The sequence below is a fragment of the Ranitomeya imitator genome, chromosome 6, assembly GCF_032444005.1.
Source record: "Ranitomeya imitator isolate aRanImi1 chromosome 6, aRanImi1.pri, whole genome shotgun sequence".
Taxonomy (NCBI): Eukaryota; Metazoa; Chordata; class Amphibia; order Anura; family Dendrobatidae; genus Ranitomeya; species Ranitomeya imitator.
In genome coordinates, this window is record NC_091287.1 from 62593066 (window position 1) to 62616022 (window position 22957).

The 22957-nt window shown below is 45.5% G+C and overlaps 1 protein-coding gene across 2 annotated transcripts in view; it reads left to right on the plus strand.

Annotated features, from left to right (window-relative positions):
* NCAPG2 (non-SMC condensin II complex subunit G2) overlaps positions 1-22957 on the plus strand; it is a 110643-nt gene that overhangs the window by 26257 nt on the left and 61429 nt on the right. For both annotated transcript variants that reach the window (XM_069729715.1, XM_069729717.1), the window contains exons 5-9: positions 5616-5773; positions 7309-7443; positions 9495-9589; positions 18525-18594; positions 19361-19447. In XM_069729715.1, coding sequence (XP_069585816.1) covers positions 5616-5773; positions 7309-7443; positions 9495-9589; positions 18525-18594; positions 19361-19447 — 545 coding nt within the window. The remainder of the gene's footprint in view (positions 1-5615; positions 5774-7308; positions 7444-9494; positions 9590-18524; positions 18595-19360; positions 19448-22957) is intronic.

Here is a 22957-nt window from a genome sequence, read left to right on the forward strand (position 1 = left end):
CTCTGGTCTTAAAGGTGCATGACCAGTATTCTCTGGTCTTAAAGGTGCATGACCAGTATTCTCTGGTCTTAAAGGTGCATGACCAGTATTCTCTGGTCTTAAAGGTGCATGACCAGTATTCCCTGGTCTTAAAGGTGCATGACCAGTATTCCCTGGTCTTAAAGGTGCATGACCAGTATTCCCTGCTCTTAAAGGTGCATGACCAGTATTCCCTGCTCTTAAAGGTGCATGACCAGTATTCCCTGCTCTTAAAGGTGCATGACCAGTATTCCCTGCTCTTAAAGGTGCATGACCAGTATTCCCTGCTCTTAAAGGTGCATGACCAGTATTCCCTGCTCTTAAAGGTGCATGACCAGTATTCCCTGCTCTTAAAGGTGCATGACCAGTATTCCCTGGTCTTAAAGGCGCATGCATGACCAGTATTCCCTGGTCTTAAAGGCGCATGACCAGTATTCCCCGGTCTTAAAGGCGCATGGCCAGTATTCTCTGGTCTTAAAGGCGCATGGCCAGTATTCTTTGGTCTTAAAGGCGCATGACCAGTATTCCCTGGTCTTAAAGGCGCATGACCAGTATTCTCTGTTCTTAAAGGCGCATGACCAGTATTCCCTGGTCTTAAAGGCGCATGACCAGTATTCCCTGGTCTTAAAGGCGCATGACCAGTATTTCCTGGTCTTAAAGGCGCATGACCAGTATTCCCTGGTCTTAAAGGCGTATGACCAGTATTTCCTGGTCTTAAAGGTGCTTGATCAGTCCGAGGAGCCCTCCGCCGCCGACCCCAGCTTTATCCTCTAGTTCCCCTCAGTGGACTTCTTCACTGACCAATCCATGGTTCTCGGACCAAGAGATTGAATCCCTCTGTGTACCCTCTGTGTTTGGAGTGCTCGCAGGACCAATATACATGGTCCCTATCCTACATGGGAGCCATCGGCTAGCAGGGGCCGCAAGTATTCTAGAAACGTGCAGGCGTCTAGAAACATACAGGCATCTAGAAAACGGAAGTTTTTCGTTTCCTGCTCCCTCACCATTGATTTGATGACAACAAGGCTCTGAATATGGATTGGATATTGCCTGAGCTTGCCAGAGCTTCAGAGACTAAACTCCCTCGAGAGCATTTGCCATTCAATTCGGATAAGCGATTCACTGGACTGAAGCCTCTACGTGGGATGCCATGCCTGGCCTGTTTTTTAAGGGCGACGGGTCCTTTTAAAGGGCACCGATCTCCCCACACCATCAACAGACGAGCACACGGAGTGTCGTCTCCATGTTTCCTCTTCTGCATCCAAGCCTAACGCCAGACAACCTGTCCTGTCCTCCTGGAGACCTGAACTTTGTGGACATATAGAGGCACCCTTTTTGGCGTACGAGCTCCCCCCTCTGCATCACCACTATTTAGTGGATGATGCAAGAGGGCGGACAATTCCTCTCCACTTCCCTGTTAAGAGGTTGATGGATCGAGGGTTCCTAATTTTTATCTCTGCACCGTGAAAAGAGGAGATGGCAAGAGACTATGACCTGCTGGATGCAGCTGCACATTCTGCCATGGGGCAGTTTAACCGGGTAGAATCTCCTGTGGTATACCTACCAGTATCCCTACCTGATGGGTGATCAATTAAAAATACCACGGACTGTCAGATAGCAAATCTGGTTCGTTCCGTCTTGCGGCTTCGGGTCCAGCGCTCTATCCTCCCTAGCGGCCGCATGGATTGCTAGAGCAATGGTTTCCTGGCTGGAGACCTTAACTACCTTGATTCACACCAGCAACAACTGGCCAATCAAATCTTTTGAGCGGGAGACTGACAAAGGATTGTATAAGGATTGTCCAGCACAGTCTAGATCTAAGGGATCTTGGTTCCAAACAGGGGAACGAAAAGTAAGATCGACCCTGGACCTCAAACTTCTAACAACCTTTGACATGGTCCTCCTTCTTTGGATGGAGTCCCTCCGCTCAGCCATTACTTTAACAGAAAAAGGTGCAGTTTCTGGCATCCATCGACATTCGGGTTGCTTGCCCTCTGCAAAAATTCCTTCGCCTTTCCATTCGTCAACAGCATTTTCAAGTCACAACCTTGTCCATCGGCCTTGCTTCCGCACCCAGAGTGTTCGCTCGGGTCATGGCGGATGTCATGTTTCTCTTGCACTCTAGAGGCGTGCTCGTCCTGCCCTGTTTGGTCTGTCTAGCCGCCCTTCCAGGACTACGCTGAGTCGTCTATATCTCTTGCGATACCTTCTCTCCTGGGCTGGCAGCTACACTTAGACAAGTTCTCCTCATTTCCAGCCCAGCAGATATCCTTTTTGAGGATGATCCTGCACACTTCTAGAAGGATGGTAATTCTTCCTCGAGACAAGGTCATGGCCCTTCAACAGGGAGCTCGCGCAAGGAGAGTTCTGAGGACTTGATTACTCACCCCCTCATTTCATTCGATTTGCTAAGAGAGTTCTGAGCAAAAATGGTGACGACAATGGAAGCGGTTTCCTTCGCTCCGCTCGTTTTCAGAAAGTCAAGCAGACTTTCAGACAATAGTCTCTGAGCTCCTTCTTCATCCAGGGCCTTTCTCCCGGTTCAATGGTTATTAGTTACTTCCAATGCCAGTCTTCTTCTCCCCATCATTGTTCTGGAGATCCGAACGGTAGTCTTACAGCAGGTCCACTGCCTTCTGGTGGGTCTCCCTATCCGAATTCAATTGGATAATGCCACGGCGGTGCCTTACGTCAGTCATCTAGCAGGTACCCACGGTCAGGCGCCATGACCGAGGTACCTCACTTTCTCTGATGGGCCGAAGTCTATTATTCGGTGATCTCGGCAGTATATATCCCAGAAGTAGAACTCTGAACGGCAAACAAATTCAGCCGTCAGGGTTCCGCCTCAAGTCAGTGGGAACTTCACCCCGAAGTCTTCCATCAGATCTGTCCTTACTGGAGCTTTCCAGTTGTAGGTGGGATGACATCCAGACTGAAGGCCAATGTACTCGAGTTCGTGATTCGGCCTCGAGATCCAAGAGCCATCGCTCTCCATGCTCTGGTTCTGCCGTGGTACCAGTTTCCATAACTCCCCTTCCACTGCTTCCGAAAGCCTTTCGGAAGCAGAAAGGGGCCCCAGTGATCCTCAGAGATCCGCACTGACCACGTCCGTTTTTTTGTTTGCGGAGCTAGTATCTTCTCGCCTTATCGCAGCACAACCGCAAGTAGGGACTTTCTCACAGGGAGTTTTCACACGTAGTTCTTCCCTATCGCATACCGTTAGATCATTGGGACCTTATTATTCCTAGGAGCCTTACAGTAGGCTCCTTTTTCATCCGGGCAGACTTTACTATCAGGGAAAGTCGTCTCGTTCTCCTCTGCGATATTCTCACTCTGACGAGTCTTCGAAGCTAGCTTATTCTGCTCTTTCAGACTTTTTTCCCTTATTTCCTTCGAGGCAAGGTTGTCCTCAGGCCATCTCCATCCCTTGTTACCAAGGTGGTACTGTATTACCACTGTTATGAGGGCATAGTTCTTCCCTCATCTCTTTTGGCTCCAGTCCACAAAATGGAATAAGATCCCCCATATTCTGGACGAAGTGAGTGCTCTGAGTAGGTACGTCTTGAGCACGGCGTCCTTCTGAAGGTTGGACGTTTTATTTGGTCTTCCTGACGGTAGAGGAAGGCTTCCTGACATTTTCAGGAAGGGTTTAGCCGTTTCATCGACCATGATAACATGGTGAATTCTTTTCACCATCCAGGAGTCCTTCCGTGCTAGATGTCAGCCTATCTCCCTGTCTATCAAGGGTTCTAGGCACCAGGCGTCAGCAAGGCACGCCTGCAAGCTTGCGGATTCATCCAGTCCGCATGCATTCTTGAAGCACTATAATTCCCACACTTCCACAGATGTGAGTCTGGGCAGGCGGACTCTGGAGGCGCACTTGTAAGTAGCGGTTACACAGGGCCTGATTTGTTGTTGTCCCTACCCAGGGACTGCTTTGGGACGTCCCACGGTCTGTGTCCCCCAATGAGGCGAAGGAGAAATAGGGATTTTTGTGTACTCACCGTAAAATCCTTTTCTCCGAGCCATGCATTGGGGGACACAGCTCCCACCCTGTTATTAGCTTATGATTGTTTTTTATAATCTGACATGCTATAACTCTCATAATATGACATGCTATACGCTCATATATTGTTATTGATCTCCTACTGCTTTTGCACCGAACTGGTTAGCTGAGAGCCAGCAGGAGGGTTTATACTGCAGGGGAGGAGCTAACTTTTTTTATATCACTTAGTGTCAGCCTCCTATTGGCAGCAGCATACACCCACGGTCTGTGTCCCCTAATGAATGGCTCGGAGAAAAGGATTTTACGGTGAGTACACAAAAATCCCTATTTTTCACAGTTTCGAGTTGTGCAAAAACTTTGGGACGTTTTAAGGAGTGTTCTGTCAGAAATTCCTTAATGAATCCGGACTAGAGTTATCTTTGTATTTGGCCATTGTTGGTGTCTTTCATACATTTTAAAGGGATCCAAACCACAAACAGCATGAAACGGAGCCTGAGAAAAAGCCAGGAAAGAGAAGTGTCTGTTCATAGGGGTGGTCCGGCACCTAATATGTATTTCCTATTGATCTTTACACCCTAACCACTTTTGTCATTTGTTTTATTACACAATACCCTACACTTCACTGTACCTACCTAATCTCTAAATGTTTTTTTTGGTTTGTATATTTTTTTTACGGTACTTCCTGTTATTTTTCGTTTAAGAGGAGTCTTAGCAGGCTGGGGCTACACTCCTCAGTGTCCATCACCCCTTCGGGAACAGGACGTCATCAAGGGGGAGTGCTGCAGTTACTCAATAGGTTTTACCCCTCTGAAGACATCCTGGATGATAGATGCTTTGAGAGATGTGAGTGCAGCGCTGGCTCTCTGCTTCTGTCTCCACCACAGCTGTAGCTTCTGTGAAAGAAGACCTTGTCAGGGGGTGGAGAAAGAAACAGTGGGAACACCACCTCACAGCTTCTAGCACCACCCTCAGACATATCATCAGCAGGGGGCAACGCAGATTTTACACTTCACCCAGAGCAGCAAATCTGTATTCATTAAAGAGGACCACTTCCCATAAATACCTCTTTCTATTTTACCTGCTGTAAAATGTCGCTGCTCTCCTGTACCTGGCGTTTCTTTTGTTCCTGTGCCTCTGTTTCAGAAATAAGACTGCATCTTCCCTGTATATAAATCTAGTCTTTTGGCCAACGGAGAATGGTTTTCAAGTACACTTCCATATAAAGAAGAGTTGAGGACCACACCCATTTGACTAGATTTATATTCAGGGAAGGGGTTGCCATATCTGAGGATCAGAGAGGCGCAGGAAAAAAAAGAGAAACATCGTCGGCTTTGGGAGAACAGCTGCATTTTTGGCCAGTGACCGGGGCTGTTTATATGGAGTGCAATTCTGGATATCTCATGTTGCCTATTCCCATATTCAGTAGAAATACTTGTGTGCAATCCATAAAACACTGAAATTGGAGAGGTCTCGGCACAGGACATCTGAGCAGACACTAGTGAGGACCAGTTTAGTTTTGCCTTTCATTGTCTTTGCTTAAAATTTCCTGGTGCTTTCTGCTTTCCAGGACTAACCTTATATTTCTTTTCAGAACTTCTGAACGCTTTGCCAACATCGGAGTCTCGGGTGCGTGTCGCCATCCGGCGTCTTTGTGAAACTTGGTGGGAAAAGGGGCTGGAAGGGAAGGAGGAGTTTGGAAAAACTGCTATCGTTTTGCTTCTGGCTAAGTCGCTTGATGCAAAGTGTGTGGTATGTACCTAGTTGTGGAAGTCTTTATTGAAAAATATCTAAATATCCTGTGTATCTATCACTCTTTAAGAAAAGCTTGAGAACAGCAGCAGATGTAATAAAATGCCAGAATATACTATACTTCTTTTTCCCAGTAATCCATTACCAAGGTTTTTGCGATCTTTCTGTACAAGTAATGGTCCCTTGTAGCCGGTCAGTGACCTCAGCGTTCATCTGTCGTGTCACCGACATCACTACACAGCTGTGAGCCATGATGCCGGTGGTTTGGCACGTAACTGATGAGGGCATTGATTAGCTAGCATTACCACTTGGCTAACTTTGGCAAAGAGCAGAAGAAAACTAGTCATCAAATAATTGAGAAATCTTTCACATTTACAGTTCCTTTGCAGTCAGTGAGCACTCGGGAGTATAAAACTTGGTCTTTTGTACAAATAAGTTACTCCTCTGCTTCTCCCCTCTGAAAATCCCTTCATTGGCTCCCCAATCTCCAACTTAGCCAGTTCATACTACTAACATTGACCTACAAAGCGGTCTATAGTCGGCTTCCTCCACATGTCTCAAACTAATCTGATATCTTCCAACATGTAATCTCTTGTCCTCCCAAGACCATCTTCCCTCCTCCACACTTAGACTTTCTTCACCAAATCGTCTCTAAGGCTATGTGCACACGTTGCGGATTTAGCTGCGGATCTGCAGCGGATTTGACGCTGCAGATCTGCAGCTGTTTTCCATGTGTTGTACAGTACCATGTAAACGTATGGAAAACAAAATCCGCAGTGCACATGCTGCGGAAAAAAAAGCGTGGAACCGCAGCATTGTTTTTTCCGCAGCATGTCAATTCTTTGTGCAGATTCCGCAGCGGTTTACACCTGCTCCTCAATAGGAATCAGCAGGTGTAAAACCTCAGGTGGAATCCGCAGTGCGGTTTACCTTCGGATTTTGCAAGAACAGTGCAGAAAAATCCACACACCAATCCGCAAAGTGTGCACATAGCCTTAAACGTCTCCCTGGTATCCCCCATCCTCTGGAATTCTGTGCCCCAACATGCCCAATTATCCACCACATTCTGAACTTTCTAACGGAACTTGAAAACCCATCTCTTGAAGATTTACAGCCTGCAGTGACCCTGCTGACACCTCTCCAGCACCGGAGCTGCTGCACCTACTTCCGTTGCATACGGTGCTGGTTGACCGTGGTACTAACTTGTATACTGTGAGGACAACGATCGCCATGTATATAGACTCACACTGTAGTCCATTGTATTCTTTCTAATTAATGTACATTTACCTTCATAAATGGCGATCTCTTCAGTTACCATAACTTATTCCTATTACAAATTTGCAATATTGCAAATTACTTGCTCTTCAAAAATGCCAAGGGAGGAGTTTTTTTACCCTCATTTTTTTTTCTTTTGTAGATTAACTTTTATTAAAATGTATTAAAATTATATGTAAATGTCAACCCTTCGCCTTTTGTGATATTGAATCACAATTGAAAATGAGTTTTCTAAGTCTCTGCCTCCTTCCTATTACCAGGTCGCGGACATCGCTCGCTTGTGGCAACTGCATTCATCTCTTCTGAGCTTTGATTACACGTCGGCCGAGAGCAGCGACGTGAAGGATTTGTTACTTCAGTGTTTTATGGCTGTTAACCACATTAAAAGAGAAGAGGTAATCGTGTCCTTGTTACACTAGAATGATAGTATGTTAGTTTAGAATCCTAATATATTATTGTTAGAGGTTACCATAGTTATATATTTTTATGTACTATCTGTTCCTTTAGGGGTCTATCCTGTGACCCCCACCGGTAGCTGAAATATCAGCTCTAAGGCTACTTTCACACATCAGGTTTTCAGTGTCAGGCTAAATCCGGCGAATGTTGGAAAAACTGGATACAGCGCAAATTGTGAAAAACTGATGCGACTGATCCGTTTTTTTTTTTACGGATCCAGCTAACCTATCTAGGTTATTGGATAAAAAAAAATTTAGAGCATGCTCAGTTTCAAAAAACCGGATCAGGCCGCCGGATCCGCATTTTTTTGGATCCGGCACCTTCCGGTTCCCATAGGCTTCCATTGTAGCAAACAGCCTGATCCGGCGCTTCAGGCTTTTTCGCCACAGACAAAAACGTTACACTAGACATTTTTTCCTGACGCCGGAATCGATTGTTCGCTGGATCCGGCAACAAACCGGAAGGAATGCTGGGCAATCCGGTGCTAATATAAGTCAATGGGGGGAAAACCGGTTCCGGTTTTTATTTTTTCCGGTTCCAGTTTTCCTCCAAAGAGCCGGATTTAGCCTGGAACAAAAAAACCTGATGTGTGAAAGCAGCCTGAGGAGGCCCGTACACGGCTCCGTGTTCTCATGCAAGACCTCGGCACACCTGTCTGCTGAAAAGTGTTTTTTCAGCAATTATGTGGGATTTTAAGATGCAGCTCTCCACCAGTAGGCAAGACCTGTTAGGAAGGGAGCACATACTTAATTAAAATAAATATATAATTATAGATACACAATGAAAACCTCTACATACAGACTTTCCTCTCTGTGCATTTCAATAATTTTTTACCGGAGTTTTCTGACAACAGCATAAGTATCTGCTGTCACTTGTTGCAGCTGCAGATTGCCCAAACATGACACTGTGCAATATACACATCGTCACTATTATTCTCTATTCCCAGCTCGAGCTGCAGTTATGTAACTGAAAGTATTTGCACAAGGTCAGGTGCCAACTAGCTTCTCATACGCTTCTCACACGCTTCTCTCAATGCTTTGATCTCTCGGTCGAAGAGGCAACAATGTAGAATCCTTACAGTGTGTATATTGCACACTGTCATTATTCTACAAGTTATAGTCAGTGGTGACAGAAATTTATGTATTTGTATATGTAAATGGGTTGTACTGTCCAAATCGATATGTCTGCAGACTTATGAATCCCCCCAGCATGCCCACAAGTATTCGCTAGTTTCTGAGTCAGAATATGATGGTATGTAGGCGTTATACATACTTCCTGCCGGAGCCCGTCCAGTTGGTGCGGCCTCACTCTCCATGCCCGGACTAGTGACTGGGCCATCCAGTGGACGACTAGAGGGTGCGACCACACCCCATCCAGTACTGCGCCCACAGTACAAGCTCTGGCCAGAACTCATACATAGCCTCCGATCCTGACTCACAAACTGGCAAGTCCCCACAGTGCACACACTGGGGGATTCAGAAGTCTGCAGTCACACACAGAGTGACTGCAGACTTATCGATGTGGGCCAGACAACCCCTTGTAAATGTTTTCTCAGTAATATCAGTTTTATGATCTATTGGACGTTTAGCTTAAAGGCCTTCTTCCTAAATTATTACTTTTTTAAATACCGTAATCATGCAGAATGCTGTAAAAGAAAAACAAACTATGGCTGCAGCACAGGCTAATGTTTTTCTTTATTTTGGGATAAGTCCGGTTGATGGAATTGTCACCTCACAGGTTAGAAGATGTTTCTGATGTAATGATCTTGGTACCAAATATCACAAACACCTTTTCAGGCCTTGTGAAGTCCATACCTCAATATGTGAAGCTGCTGTACAAGGGGGACCCAGACATTATTAGGCGGATGGGTTTATGTTTGGTAGGAATGTATCTTTCCTGGGGGGTTTTCACCCAGAATTTGCAGGTTTTTGGGGGGGTTTTCAAACTGTTCTATAATTTTGTAATTTCTGTTCTTTAATTGTTCCCACAGGGACGGAGATTTCTCAGCTTTCTTTTTAGTTTAGATGTTAACTTCATTAAGCTGATTCATGGGACCATCAAAAATCAGCTGCATTGTTTTCCAAAGTAAGTTGTATTTTTTTTTAATGTGGTTTCCTGCTTATGGCTGAATGCTTTGGCTGACCATAGACATGATTGGTTCTATATAGCTACTAGGATGTCAGCTTTATTGGAATGCTTATCAGGCTCATACTGAACACATCACCGCTCTAGTATTCTTCAGCCTCTTTTGGTATTGACAGTTTCACAGTCTTATCTGTGATTTCATTTTTGTTCTACGAAACTAGCAGCAACTCATTTGCATTATTACATGCTTTTTTGCACTTCATTGTTCAAATCTGCACTTTATTTATAATTGACCATGCCATATTTTATATGTGCTCTAATTATCATTATATGACATATTATTGATCTAACCATTGGTGTTTATTATTTATTTATATTTTGGTTATTTGCACATTGCTTTTACCGTGTATGAGCTGAAGCACCTAATTTTGCCGGGAAAATCTGGGAAAACTTATTGACTCAAGTATAAGATGGGTCTGCATTGTCCCCTAATCCCTATTCTGGTATTCATAGCTCCTTATCTCCATCCTTGTCTGCATGGCTCCATATCCTATCCTTGTCTGCGTGGCTCCTCATCCCTGTCCTGGTATGCATGGTTCCTCATCCCTATCCTTGTATGTATGGCCCCCATGAGAAAAGCATATAAAAAAAAATCCTACTTACCTTCCCTGCACGCCCACGCAGCATTTAATGCCTGTGCCAGCAGCATCTGCAGCCGGGCGATCACGTATCCCCGCTCATTAAAGTAATGAATATTCACCTCTCTCCACGCCTATGGAAGTGGAGAGAGGTGAATATTCATTATCTTAAAGGGCCACTGTCACCCCCTGCAGCCGTTATAAACTAAAAGAGCCACCTTGTGCAGCAGTAATGCTGCAGTCTAACAAGGTAGCTCTTTTAGTTTTTGTTTCTGTTATTCCCACAATAAATGTATTTATAATTCTGCTGAAATACCTGTCTTTGTCCATGGAGGCGGGACTGAAGCCTCCTCTTAGAAGTGCCCAACTGCCGTCAGTCATCTGTTGGGTTGATTTTCGCCGCCCCCTCAGCGCTATTATTGTGTGAAAGCCGGCGCCTGCGCTCTGCTCTTCTGCCTTGCACAGGCGCATAGAGCATTTTCCGTCCGAGCGCTGGTGCCGGGTTCCTTTCTGCGCCTGTGCGGTCAGTGCGGCCAGCCTGTTACTGAACCCACGCACAGTGTTATGCAGTATGCACAGTGCGGGGCTGGGATTCCTGGGCATGCCAGGTCCCCCGCCTTCCAGCGTTGTTCTGTGCGGCTGTTCCAAACGCCGGCAAGGATACCTGTATATTCCGGCAACGCTGAAAGGCGGGGGACCTGGGGAGCGTCTGAGAAGCGCGGTGTGCATGCCCAGGAATCCCAGCCCCGCACTGTGCATAATGCATAACACAGTGCGGGGCGGGGATTCAGTAACAGGGTGGCCGCACTGCCCGCACAGGCGCAGAACGGAACCCGGCACCAGTGCTAGGACGGCAAATGCTCTATGCGCCTGCGCAAGGCAGAAGAACAGAGCGCAGGCGCTGGAATTTACACAATAACAGCGCTGAGGGGGCGGCGAAAATCTACACAAGAGATGACTGACGGCAGTTGGGCGCTTCTAAGAGGAGGCTTCAGACCCGCCTCCATGGACAAAGATAGGTATTTCAGCGAAATTATAAATACATTTATTGTGGGAATAACAGAAACAAAAACTAAAAGAGCCACCTTGTTAGAATGCAGCATTACTGCTGCACAAGGTGGCTCTTTTAGTTTATAACGGCTGGAGGGGGTGACAGTGGCCCTTTAATGAGTGGGCACCCGTGGTAGCCCGGCAGCTGCTGGAAGCCGGCGGCTGCTGCTGACGCTGTGCGCACTATTAGAGAAATGAATATTCACTGTCGGTGCAGTGAATATTCATTTCACTTTAGCAGCAGGCACAGGCTTTATTTAGCCGCAGCCGCCGTCTGTGACCCGCCGCTCCCCCTCCCACGCTGTCTTCTGGGACAGTGACTCGTAGATAAGCCAACGGGGGGTGTTTTTAGCACAAAATAAAGTGCTGAAAAACTCGACGTTGATCTTCTTTTGACTAGCTAGTCTGGCCACCATGCCACATGTGCTTTACACCACAACAAGGACTTTGCACTAGGCAGGCTAATCAAAAGAGGAGTCGGGCAAACTATCAGCTATAGGTTATGTTCACACGTTGCATTTTTGTTAATGCAAATTAAAAGCTTTGATTTTACAGTACCAGCAATAAGCTATGAGATTTCAGAAACCTCATGCACAATCAGTCTTTTTTCCTGGCTGAATTGGAAAAGTGCGGTGTTTTTTAAATCTGCTGCATGTCAATTTCAGTTTTCTCCTTCGCCTCATTGGGGGACACAGACCGTGGTGTATGCTGCTGCTGCCACTAGGAGGCTGACACTAAGTGATACAAAGAAAGTTCTCTCCTCCCCTGCAGTATACACCCTCCTGCTGGCTCCCAGTTCTTGCTTAGTGTCCGTAGGAGGCACACGGACGGGTATGCTATTCAGACCCAAAGCTCTTTATTATTTTATTTTTATCTTTTTTGATTTTAACTTTTCCACGGACAAATGGGGTGACGGATCCTTTCAAGTTACCGATCTTCCTGAACCATCAACAGGCGTGCACGGAGAGTGTCGCCTCTCCGTATCCTCTCCTGCGATGTGGAATGTCAAGCCTGGGCTGATTCTTAGGGGCGACGGGTCCCTTGAAGGGCACCGATCTCCCCACACCTTCAACGGACGAGCACATGGAGTGTCACCTCCACGTACCCTCTTCCCCAGCCAGGCCTAATGCTGGACAACTGGCCCTGTCCACCCGGGGGCTGAACTCCGTGGATGTACAGAGGCCCCTCTCTATGGCGTCCGAGCAGCCCCCACTGTCCCACCACTGTTAAAGCGGATGGCACAAGGAGGCGGACGGTTCCTCTCCACCTCCCTAACAAAGGGATGATGGATTGAGGTTTACACCTTTATCTCTGCACCGTCCACGCTGCAATACCTGACCGGCAGCAGAACAATAGAGTGCGCGCGCTTTCCTCAGCACTGAAACCCAGTCATCGCGGCGGCTCCATGCCGGGACGTGCACCGATGGTGAGTAGATCCAGTCAGCGGTGGCCTCTGCAGCAGGATATTCACATGCTGACAGGCAGTCAGCCACATCCCAGTGGCCCACCTCCCTGAGGTAACGCTCGGCTGGCTGCAAAAATGTAGCCCCCGGCTTCGGCCGATGTGTAGCGCTAGGGCGGCTCTGCCAGCTTTTCTGGCGCTTCTCGCCTGGCACGGGAACGCTCAATTTTTCTCGGCCACTACAACGCCCTTCACTTCTACCGCTGGTATCGCACGCCGGCTGCAGAAATTTAGGCCCCGGCTTGGGCCTATTCATGGAAGTCTCGAGGCTCCGCCCACATCACATCTGTGGCTCCGCCTCCATCCCACCCGCCAATTTGCGCTTTTCGCTCTCTGCGAGATTTTATCACCTCTGCAACTCCCGGTGGCCATGTTGGTCCACTCGGCCGGCTCACACAGGGGCACAACGACTCTACATCAGTACCCAGGTAAGGAAGTAGCTGAGCACTAGACCAGTATCCCCTGGTCTTAAAGGCACACAACCACTATTCCCTGGTCTTAAAGCCACACGACCAGTATTCCCTGGTCTTAAAGCCGCACGACCAGTATTCACTGGTCTTAAGGGCACATGATCAATCCAAAGCCGGTCACCCTAAATGAGCTCAGGAGCCCTCCGCCGCTGATACCAGGTTATCCCAGAGTACCTAGTTCCCCTCAGTGGACTTCGTCACTGACCGCAATCCATGGTTTCTCTGACCAAGAGACTGAATCCCTCTGTGGCTCGGAGTGCTCGCAGGACCGATATACATGGTCCCTCTCCTACATGGGAGCCGTCGGCTAGCAGGGGCCGCAAGTATTCTAGAAACGTACAGGCATCTAGAAACATACAGGCATCTAGAAAACGGAAGTTTTCATTTCCTGATCTCTCTCCCCAATGATTTGCTGAGAACAAGACTCTGAATATAGATCGGATATTGCCTTGGATCTGGACTTGCCAGAGCTTCAGAAAAGGATGGATTCGCCTATTTATATCATCAACCAATCTCTGTACATTGATGAGGGTGTCCCTCATAAGGAGACTAAACTCCCTCGTAGAGCATTTGCCATTCAGTCCGGATAAGCGATTCACTGGACAGAAGCCTCTACGTGGGATGCCATGCCTGGTCTGATTTTTAAGGGTGACTGGTCCTTTAAAGGGCACCGAACTCCCCACACCATCAACAGACGAGCACATGGAGTGTCACCTCCATATATCCTCTTCTGCATCCAGGCCTAACGCCAGACAACCTGCCATGTCCACCCGGTGACCTCAACTCCTTGGATATACGGAGGCACCCTTTTTGGCATCCGAGCACCCCCCTTTGCATCACCACTATTTACCAGATGATGCAAGAAGGCGGACGATCCCTCTCCACTTCCCTGTTAAGAGGATGGTGGATTGAGGGTTCCTGATTTTCTAATCTCCACTGTCAAAAGAGAACGAGGATGGCAAGAGACGGCTTTTTCCTGACCTGCTGGATGCAGCCCCGCATTCTGCAACTTGGCAGATTAACCGGGTAGAATCTCCTGTGCTATACCTACCAGTATCCTTGCCCAATGTATCATCAATTAAAAATTCCACGGACTGTCAGATAGCAAATCTGATTCGTTCCGTCTTGCTGCATCGGGTTCAGCGATCTACCCTTACTTAGCTGCCGCATGGGTTGCTTGAGCAATGGTCTCCTGCTCGGAGACCTTAACTACTTTGATTCACACCAGTAACCTTTTCCCGAAGACAATACAGCTGGCCAATCAAATCTTCTGAGCGGAAGACTAACAAGGGATCGTATGTTTCCTACAGACCCAACCAGCAGTGGAAGGGTTGTCCAGTCCAGGACAGTCTAGATCTAATGGATCTTGGTTCCAAAAAGGGGGAATGAAAAGTAAGACCGATCCTGGACCTCAAACTTCTAACAACCTTTGACAAGGTCCTCCTTCTTCGGATGGAGTTCCTCCGCTCAGCCATTACTGCAACAGAAAAAGGTGGAGTTTCTGGCATCCATCGACATTCGGGATTCTTACCCTCACATTCTTATTTTTCCCCTCTTCAAACATTCCTTCGCTTTTCCATTCGTAAACAGCATTTTCAAGTCATGACTTTGCCCTTCGGCCTTGCTACCGCACCAAGAGTCTCTGCAAGGGTCATGGAGGTGGTCATGTTCCTCTTGCACCCTAAAAGCGTGGTCGTCCTGCTCTATTTGGTCGACTTTCTAGCCACTCTTCCAGGACTACGCTGAGTCGTCTATATCACTTGCGATACCCTCTCTCCTGGGCAGGCAGTTCAACTTAAACAAGTTTTCCTCATTTCCAGTCCAGCAGATCCTTTTTGAGGATGATCCTGCACACTCCCAGAAGGATGGTAATTCTCCTTCGAGACAAGGTCGTGGCCCTTCAAGTGGGAGCTCGCGCACTTGATCACTCACCCCCTCATTTCATTCGATTTGCTAGGAGGGTTCTGAGGAAAAATGGTGACGACAATGGAAGCAGTTTCCTTCGCTCCGCTCGTTTTCAGCAAGTCAATCAGGCTTTCAGAGGGTAATCTCTGAGCTCCTTTCTCATCCAGGGCCTTTCTCCCTGTTCAGTGGTTATTAGTGACTACCAATGCCAGTCTTCTTCTCCCGATCATTGTTCTGGGGATCCGAACGGTACGGCTAATCCTACAGCAGGTCCACTGCCTTCTGGAGGGTCACCCCATCCGAATTAAATCGGATAATGCCACAACTGTGCCATACGTCAATCATCTAGCAGGTACCCACAGTCAGGCGCCATGGCCGAGGTACCTCACATTCTTTGTTGGGCCAAGATCTATCATTCGGTGATCTCGGCAGTACACATCCCAGGAGTAGAACTCTGGGCGGCAGACATATACAGCCGTCAGGGTTCCGCCTCAAGTGAGTGGGAACTTCACCCAGAAGTCTTCCATCAGATCTGCCTTCACTGAAGCACTCCAGATGTAGGTCGGATGGCGTCCAGACTGAACGCCAATGTACTCGAGTTCATGGTTCGTCCTCGAGATACAAGAGCCATTGCAGTCCATGGTCTGGTTCTTCCATGGTACCAATTTCCATAGCCCCTCTTTCACTACTTCCAAGATCTTTTTGGAAGCAGGAAGGGCCCCAGTGATCCTGGGAGATCCGCACTGACCATGTCAGAATTTCTCGTTTGCAGAAATAGTATTTTTCTGTCTTATTCTAACAAAACTGCAAAAATGGACTTCCTCGCAGGGAGTCCTCACCTGTGGTTCTTCCCTATTACATACCGTTAGATTTTTGGGACCTTAATGGTCCTGGGGGTCTTACAGTAGACTCCTTTTTGATCCGGCCAGGCTTTACAATCAGGGAAGGTCGCCCCCTTTTTTTCTCTGCGATCTTGTCATACTAATGAGTCTTCAGAGCTTACTGCTCTGTTCTTTCAGACTTTTTTCCTTATTACCATCAAGCCAGGGTTGTCCTCAGGCCATCCCCTTCCCTTGTTACCAAGGTGGTATTGTATTCCCACTGTTACAGGGGCATCATCCTTCCCTCATCTCTTTTGGCTCCAGTCCACAAAACGGAATGGGTTCCCCATAATCTGGACGAAGTGAGTTCTCCGAGTAGGTACGTATCGAGGACGGCATCCTTCCGAAGGTTGGACACTTTATTTGGGGTTTCTGACCGTAAGAAGAAGGCTTACTGACGGTTACAGGAAGGATTTAGCCGTTTCATCGGCCATGTTAGCCTGGTGGATTCGTTTCACCATCCAAGAATCCTTCCGTGCTAGATGTCAGTCTATCTCCCTGTCTATCGAGTGCTCTAGACACCAGACTTCGGCAAGCACGCCTACGAGCTTGCGGATTCGTCCAGTCTGCATGCATTCTTGAAGCACTATAACTCCCACACTTCCACTGATGTGAGTCTGGGCAGGCGGACTATGCAGGCCGCGGTGGCGCACTTGTAAGTAGCAGTTACACTGGGCCTGATCTGATGTTGTCCCCACCCAGGGACTGCTTTGGGACGTCCCACGGTCTGTGTCCTCCAATGAGGCGAAGGAGAAATATGGATTTTTGTGTACTCACCCTAAAATCCTTTTCTCCGAGCCATTCATTGGGGACACAGCTCCCACCCTTTTATTAGCTTGTGCTTGTTTTATAATTTGACATGCTATACTCTCATATATAATGTGACATGCTGTACGCTCATATGTTGTTATTGATCTACTGCTTTTGCACCAAACTGGTTAGCTGGGAGACAGCAGGAGGGTGTATACTGCAGGGGAGGAGCTAACTTTCTTTGTATCACTTAGTGTCAGCCTCCTAGTGGCAGTAACATACACCCACAGTCTGTGTCCCCCCAATGAATGGCTCGGAAAAACGGATTTTACGGTGAGTACACAAAAATCCCTATTATTTGCAGCGTTTTTTACCCATAGAAAGCAATGAGTAAGTGCAAAAACTCAGGTATCAGGTTTGCTGCTTTGCTGGTGCAGAAAACTGATCTACAACAGGCAGTAAACTGTATCCAAATGCACAAATGTACCTGAAAAAGCAGCAAAACCTGCTTTTTGTAAGTGTAGCTTCTTTACTGCCAAGATGCTCTCTTTTGCAGAAAAAAACGCAACTTATGAACATTGCCATCAGGTGATTCTTAGAGCTCCTGTCCAGCAGACCTACAGATACATTGATGTGTTTGTTGCATCCTCTCCTGTGACTCTATTTGCACCAACTCCACTTAAAGGGATTGCCACCACCTTGTTACACTGACAGAAACCTATCCTAGAATGTTAAGCCATGTGCCTGTGAGCATGTGCAATAGAGCGATCCACTGCTGTGACCTGTTGATAACCTATACCATGTACTGTCATTCAGAAAGGCATGGTGGAAGTGTGAGCAGCCTCTTTTTACCTCAGCATCCTGATACCTTCAGTATTAGATCAGATAGACAGGGTGGGCAGCAGTGTGAGCAGACTCTTCTTACCTTACAATCCTGGTATCTCCAGTATTGGATCAGGTAGACAGCAGTGTGAACAGCCTCTTCTTACCTTAGAATCCTGGTATCTCCAGTATTGGATCAGGTAGTCAGCAGTGTGAGCAGCATCTTCTTACTTTAGAATCCTGGTATCTCCAGTATTGGATCAGGTAGACAGCAGTATGAGCCTCTTTTTACCTCAGCATCCTGGTATATCCAATATTAGATCAGATAGACATGGTGGAAAGCAGTGTGTGAGCAGCATCTTCATACCTCAGCTTCCTGGTATCTCCAATATTAGATCAGGTAGACATGGTGTACAGCAGTGTGAGCAGCATCTTCTTACCTCCGCATCCTGTTATCTCTAGTATTGGATCAGTTGCACTGGGTAGATAGCAGTGTGAGTAGCCTCCTCTTACCTCAGCACCCTGGTATCTCCAGTATTAGATCAGATAGACAGGATGGACAGCAGTGTGAGCAGCCTCTTCTTACCTTAGAATCCTGGTATCTCCAGTATTGGATCAGGTAGACAGCAGTGTGAGCAACCTCTTCTTACCTTAGAATCCTGGTATCTCCAGTATTGGATCACATAGACAGCAGTGTGAGCAGCCTCTTCTTACCTTAGAATCCTGGTATCTCCAGTATTGGATCAGGTAGACAGCAGTGTGAGCAACCTCTTCTTACCTTAGAATCCTGGTATCTCCAGTATTGGATCACATAGACAGCAGTGTGAGCAGCCTCTTCTTACCTTAGAATCCTGGTGTCTCCAGTATTAAATCAGAAAGACATGGTAAATAGCAATGTGATTTAAAAAATATTTTTGTTATATTTTGTAAAGACTTCTTCATTATTTTTGTCGCTAGGTCAGTGATGAACCACATTGCAGAAATATACTTCAGAGCCTGGAAAAAAGGATCTGGTGATATTTTAACGGTAATTTTGTCTATTTTATTTCTGCCTTAGCATAAATACTTGACATATTGAGGATGTGTTGTGTAAATGCGGAAGTACATTATCATTTTGTGAGCTTAGCCCCTTAAAGAACTGGCATGTTTTTTTGCTATTGCGCTTTCTTTTTTTTTGTCCTCCGACACTGTCCACTTTTTTAACTCGTTTTATTGAAGATTATATTGAATATAAAACCGTTACATAATAGAACATTATCTATTTTACCATGTGATGTACTGGAAGTGTGGTGAAATTGTAAATAAAATAAAATGCAATTATACGATTGGTTTTCTTTGAGTCTTGTTTTTATGGTGTTCATTATGCGGTAAATATGACTACACAACATGATTCTTCAGCTTGGTACAGTTACAGGTACAGTGATGCAAAAGTGCATATTTTTTTAAACTCTTAAGTGTTGAGAACAAAAAATAATCAGAAATTCGTAAAAACAAACAAACACCAAACCCTTGTGATGATTATTGGAGGCCCATAATGTTTTAAGTCATTAGTTGATTGAGTTGTGTGGGGTCTTGCATCTTTTGTGTGGCTAGATGACATTTTTATTGATGCCATTTTGAGATGCATACAATGTTTTGATTACTTATTGCAATTTTTGTGATGTGGCAATGACCATTTCCCTTCATCTTTATTACCAATTACGGTAGGTGGATTTTATATTTAGATAGCCTGGGCTTTAGGCTTCAGTTTCCTTGCATGTGGAGCCAATACCATATATCTGTTTTCATTCTAGACGATTGAACATGTCTGTATCCAGGACCTGATGCACCACGGTGTTCACTTACCCAAGAATTCTCCAGTGTGCGCCAAAGTGAGAATGGTAAGCGCCAATGTATTTCTGTTTACAGCGGTGTTATACAGTTCAACATCTGTGCTGTACAATTACATCTGCGCATCGGCAGATTGCACCAAGCTATTGCCGTTATCACATTGCATAACTGGAAGTGATGAGCTGGCCACAAGCAAGTAATCATGCTAATTTTGCCATCTAGAATTAGTGTAGTGAAACTTCTTTAAATGTTAATTTGCATACATTTGCATAAATTACAATAATGGTTCATTGTTAATACAATCTAAAGGAATCTGGTTTGTTGGCTCCAGGGATTAATTGTGAAAAGAAGCTGTCTCTCACTATACTGTACAGGATGGCATGGATTGCTTGTGGTAAAACAATTTTAACCCGCTCTAGAATATGCGATTTTATTTATTCTTCTATATTATTTCAAAACACTCTTTTTCAGTGATTAATTTGTATCTCCGTTCATACTGCACCCACACACACTAATGATACACCATTTGAAAGGTAAACTTTCCCCTTCAGCAAGAAAATAGCTAAACAAACCACACATCCACGATGTGATCACAAAATACATTTTAAACGTTAATTTTCATAAAACTGCAGTAAGGAAAAATGACCTGTAGGTGGCAGCACACTACTCCAAAGCACAATATCACAAAGCTGAAACAAATCCAAACATTTGCCTTGGGGGGCTTTCCAGCTTGCCGAACTCCTTGCCCAGCCGATTTCAGGCAGATACATATAAAATATTTGCTACATATGTGGAAGTAGAATAAAAGTAAAACTTTACCTGTTTAAGACTTTAGCTTTAAAACTGCAGATATAAATGAATGCAGCCTAAAAGGGTCCGGACAGGTTCTGAACCATCAGATTTTCCATATTATTGGACAGTCATTGAAAAGTCTATCTTCCTTCTAAGGTTGCAGCTTATTGGTGACCTGGAGTCACCTCTGGTTCCAAGTAAAAAACTGCAGCGTTGATATAACTCAGACTGTACATTGTTTCCTGATGGGAGAGGTTGGTGGAAACAACCTTGCAAAAACTGAAGAAAAAAAATCCAACCGTAGGGGAAAAAATGTAAAATAATCTGCAGATATTACTTTTTTTTTTTAAGGAATATTCCCAATTATTATAGAATGGTGTAAACACGCTCAGTTATGAGGTCAATTCTCCTTCATCATTTTTACTGTCAAAGTGACACTGCTGTACAGGGAGCTGCTCCGTTCACATACATAGGGCTGTGTTGCACTTCCCTACACTGCAGATAGATGGCAGTGATGCTGTGGAGGGGAAAAAAATGCTGCTGCCCCTGTTCTTTTGCAAGGTCCTGACAATCAGACCCCTTCTGATCAGTAAGAAAAATACCATTATGTTTAATGTTGGGGGATCTCCTTTAGGCTGGATTCACACACAACGTATTAAAAATCGTTCCGTTTTACACGGACGAGAATCGCAGAAATGTTCCCTGAACAGTGATCCGTATGTCATCCGTGTGTGAGGATGCGATTTTCTCACATGTAAGCATCCTTATGACATCCGCATGATGAGATTTTTTCGCCGGCTTGCAAAATGGGCATATAATGGAACAATGGGCTCAAATATTCGTGAAAACATATAGACAGTGTGTGTGTGTGTGTGTGCATATATATATATATATATATATATATATATATATATATATATATATATATATATATATATATATATGTATGTATATATATATATATATATATACATACATATATATATATATACTATATAGAGGAGGAGATGACATACAGGTACATATATATACAGGAGGAGATGACATACAGGTATATGCTATATATAGAAGATGACATGTAGGTATTTGCTATATACAGGAGGGAGGAGATGACACACAGATATATACTATATACAGGGGAGATGACACAGGTATATACTATATACAGGAGGAGATGACATACAGGTATATACTATATATAGAAGGAGATGACATTCAGGTATATACTATATATAGGGGAGATGACACACAGCAGGTATATACTATATACAGGGGAGATGACATACAGGTATATACTATATACAGGAGATGACATACAGATGTATACTATATATAAGGGAGATGACAAACATGTATATACTGAGGTGCGAGTGCAAAATGAGAGGAGTGAGGAAAAATAGTGGAGTGATCAGAAAATGACAGATGTGAGGTTGAAATGACAAGTGTTAGGGGGGAATGAGAGGAGTGAGGGAGAAAATGAGAGGTGTGAGGGAGAAAATGAGAGATGTGAGGGGGAAAATGAGAGATATGAGAGGCGTGATGGGAAAATAAGAGACGTGAGGTGCTATAACTAACCACAGATATTTACTATGCCCAGGCAACGCCGGGCTCTTCAGTATATATATATATATATATATATATATATATATATATATATATATATATATATATATATATATATATATATATGTATATATGTATATATATGTGTGTGTGTCAGTGAGACACATGCCTCTCTGTGTTCATCATCTCATTAAATATATTTACACTTGACCAGCTTGATTTTCCTGAAATTGCCTGCGCCCCCGACAACAATTGTGCAAAAATTGCACACGGGCCAACTAGTTTTATATACACATATTTACTTTTATTATTATTAATAATTGTATTTTTCTTTCCCCAATAGCTATAACTTATATTTTTTTCCACTGACAAAGCTATACAAAGGGCAAGCTGTAGTTCTGAATGACACCATTCTCTTTTGCATGCAATGTTCTGGAAAACAGGGAAAAATATTTCCAAGTAGGAATAATATAGTGGGGGCATTTCTTTATCGCCTCTCATTGGGGGACACAGGAACCATGGGTGTATGCTGCTGCCACTAGGAGGCTGACACTATGCAAATAACAAAATTAGCTCCTCCTCTGCAGTGTACACCCCACCGACTGGCATTAAACTCTTCAGTTTAGCTTAGTGTCAGTAGGAGGTGGACACGGTCTTTCATTAGACCCTTATCTACCTCAATGTGCGTCGTTTCTTTTCAGGTTTTTTCCGGAGGGATACAGGGTGAGCAGTCACACCTGTATTCCCACAATGCGGACTATGAGTACGGCGTGTACTGCCACCCCGTATCCTCATAGATCCCTCTCCAGGACCAAGATCCTAGCACAGAAGCGTGCTCAGAAGTCCGGTCCTGGCTCCGTCCCTCACCCACTCGCCTACCAGAGCCTGTCGGTTGGAGGAGACGAGGACGTCCATCACAGCTCCGTGGACGTCTCATTCCCCTCAGGTTAGTAACGGCGTGGGATGTTTAGGTGAGTATTTCCCCTCCATTCCCCCGGGATCTTTTCTCCAGATGTTCCCCTGTCCTCCCTCATGGCGTTTATTTTAGAGGGATCCCAGGGACAGCCATAAGCTCTTCTTCCTTAGCGGCCGCAGTTCTCTCCCTGCAGCCGCACAGCCCCTTACAGAGTCACAGCCTAGCAGGCTGCCGCGCCGCTTCCCCCTGCGGTCTCTCTGCTCGGGGGCCACAATGCGTCCTGTGTCTG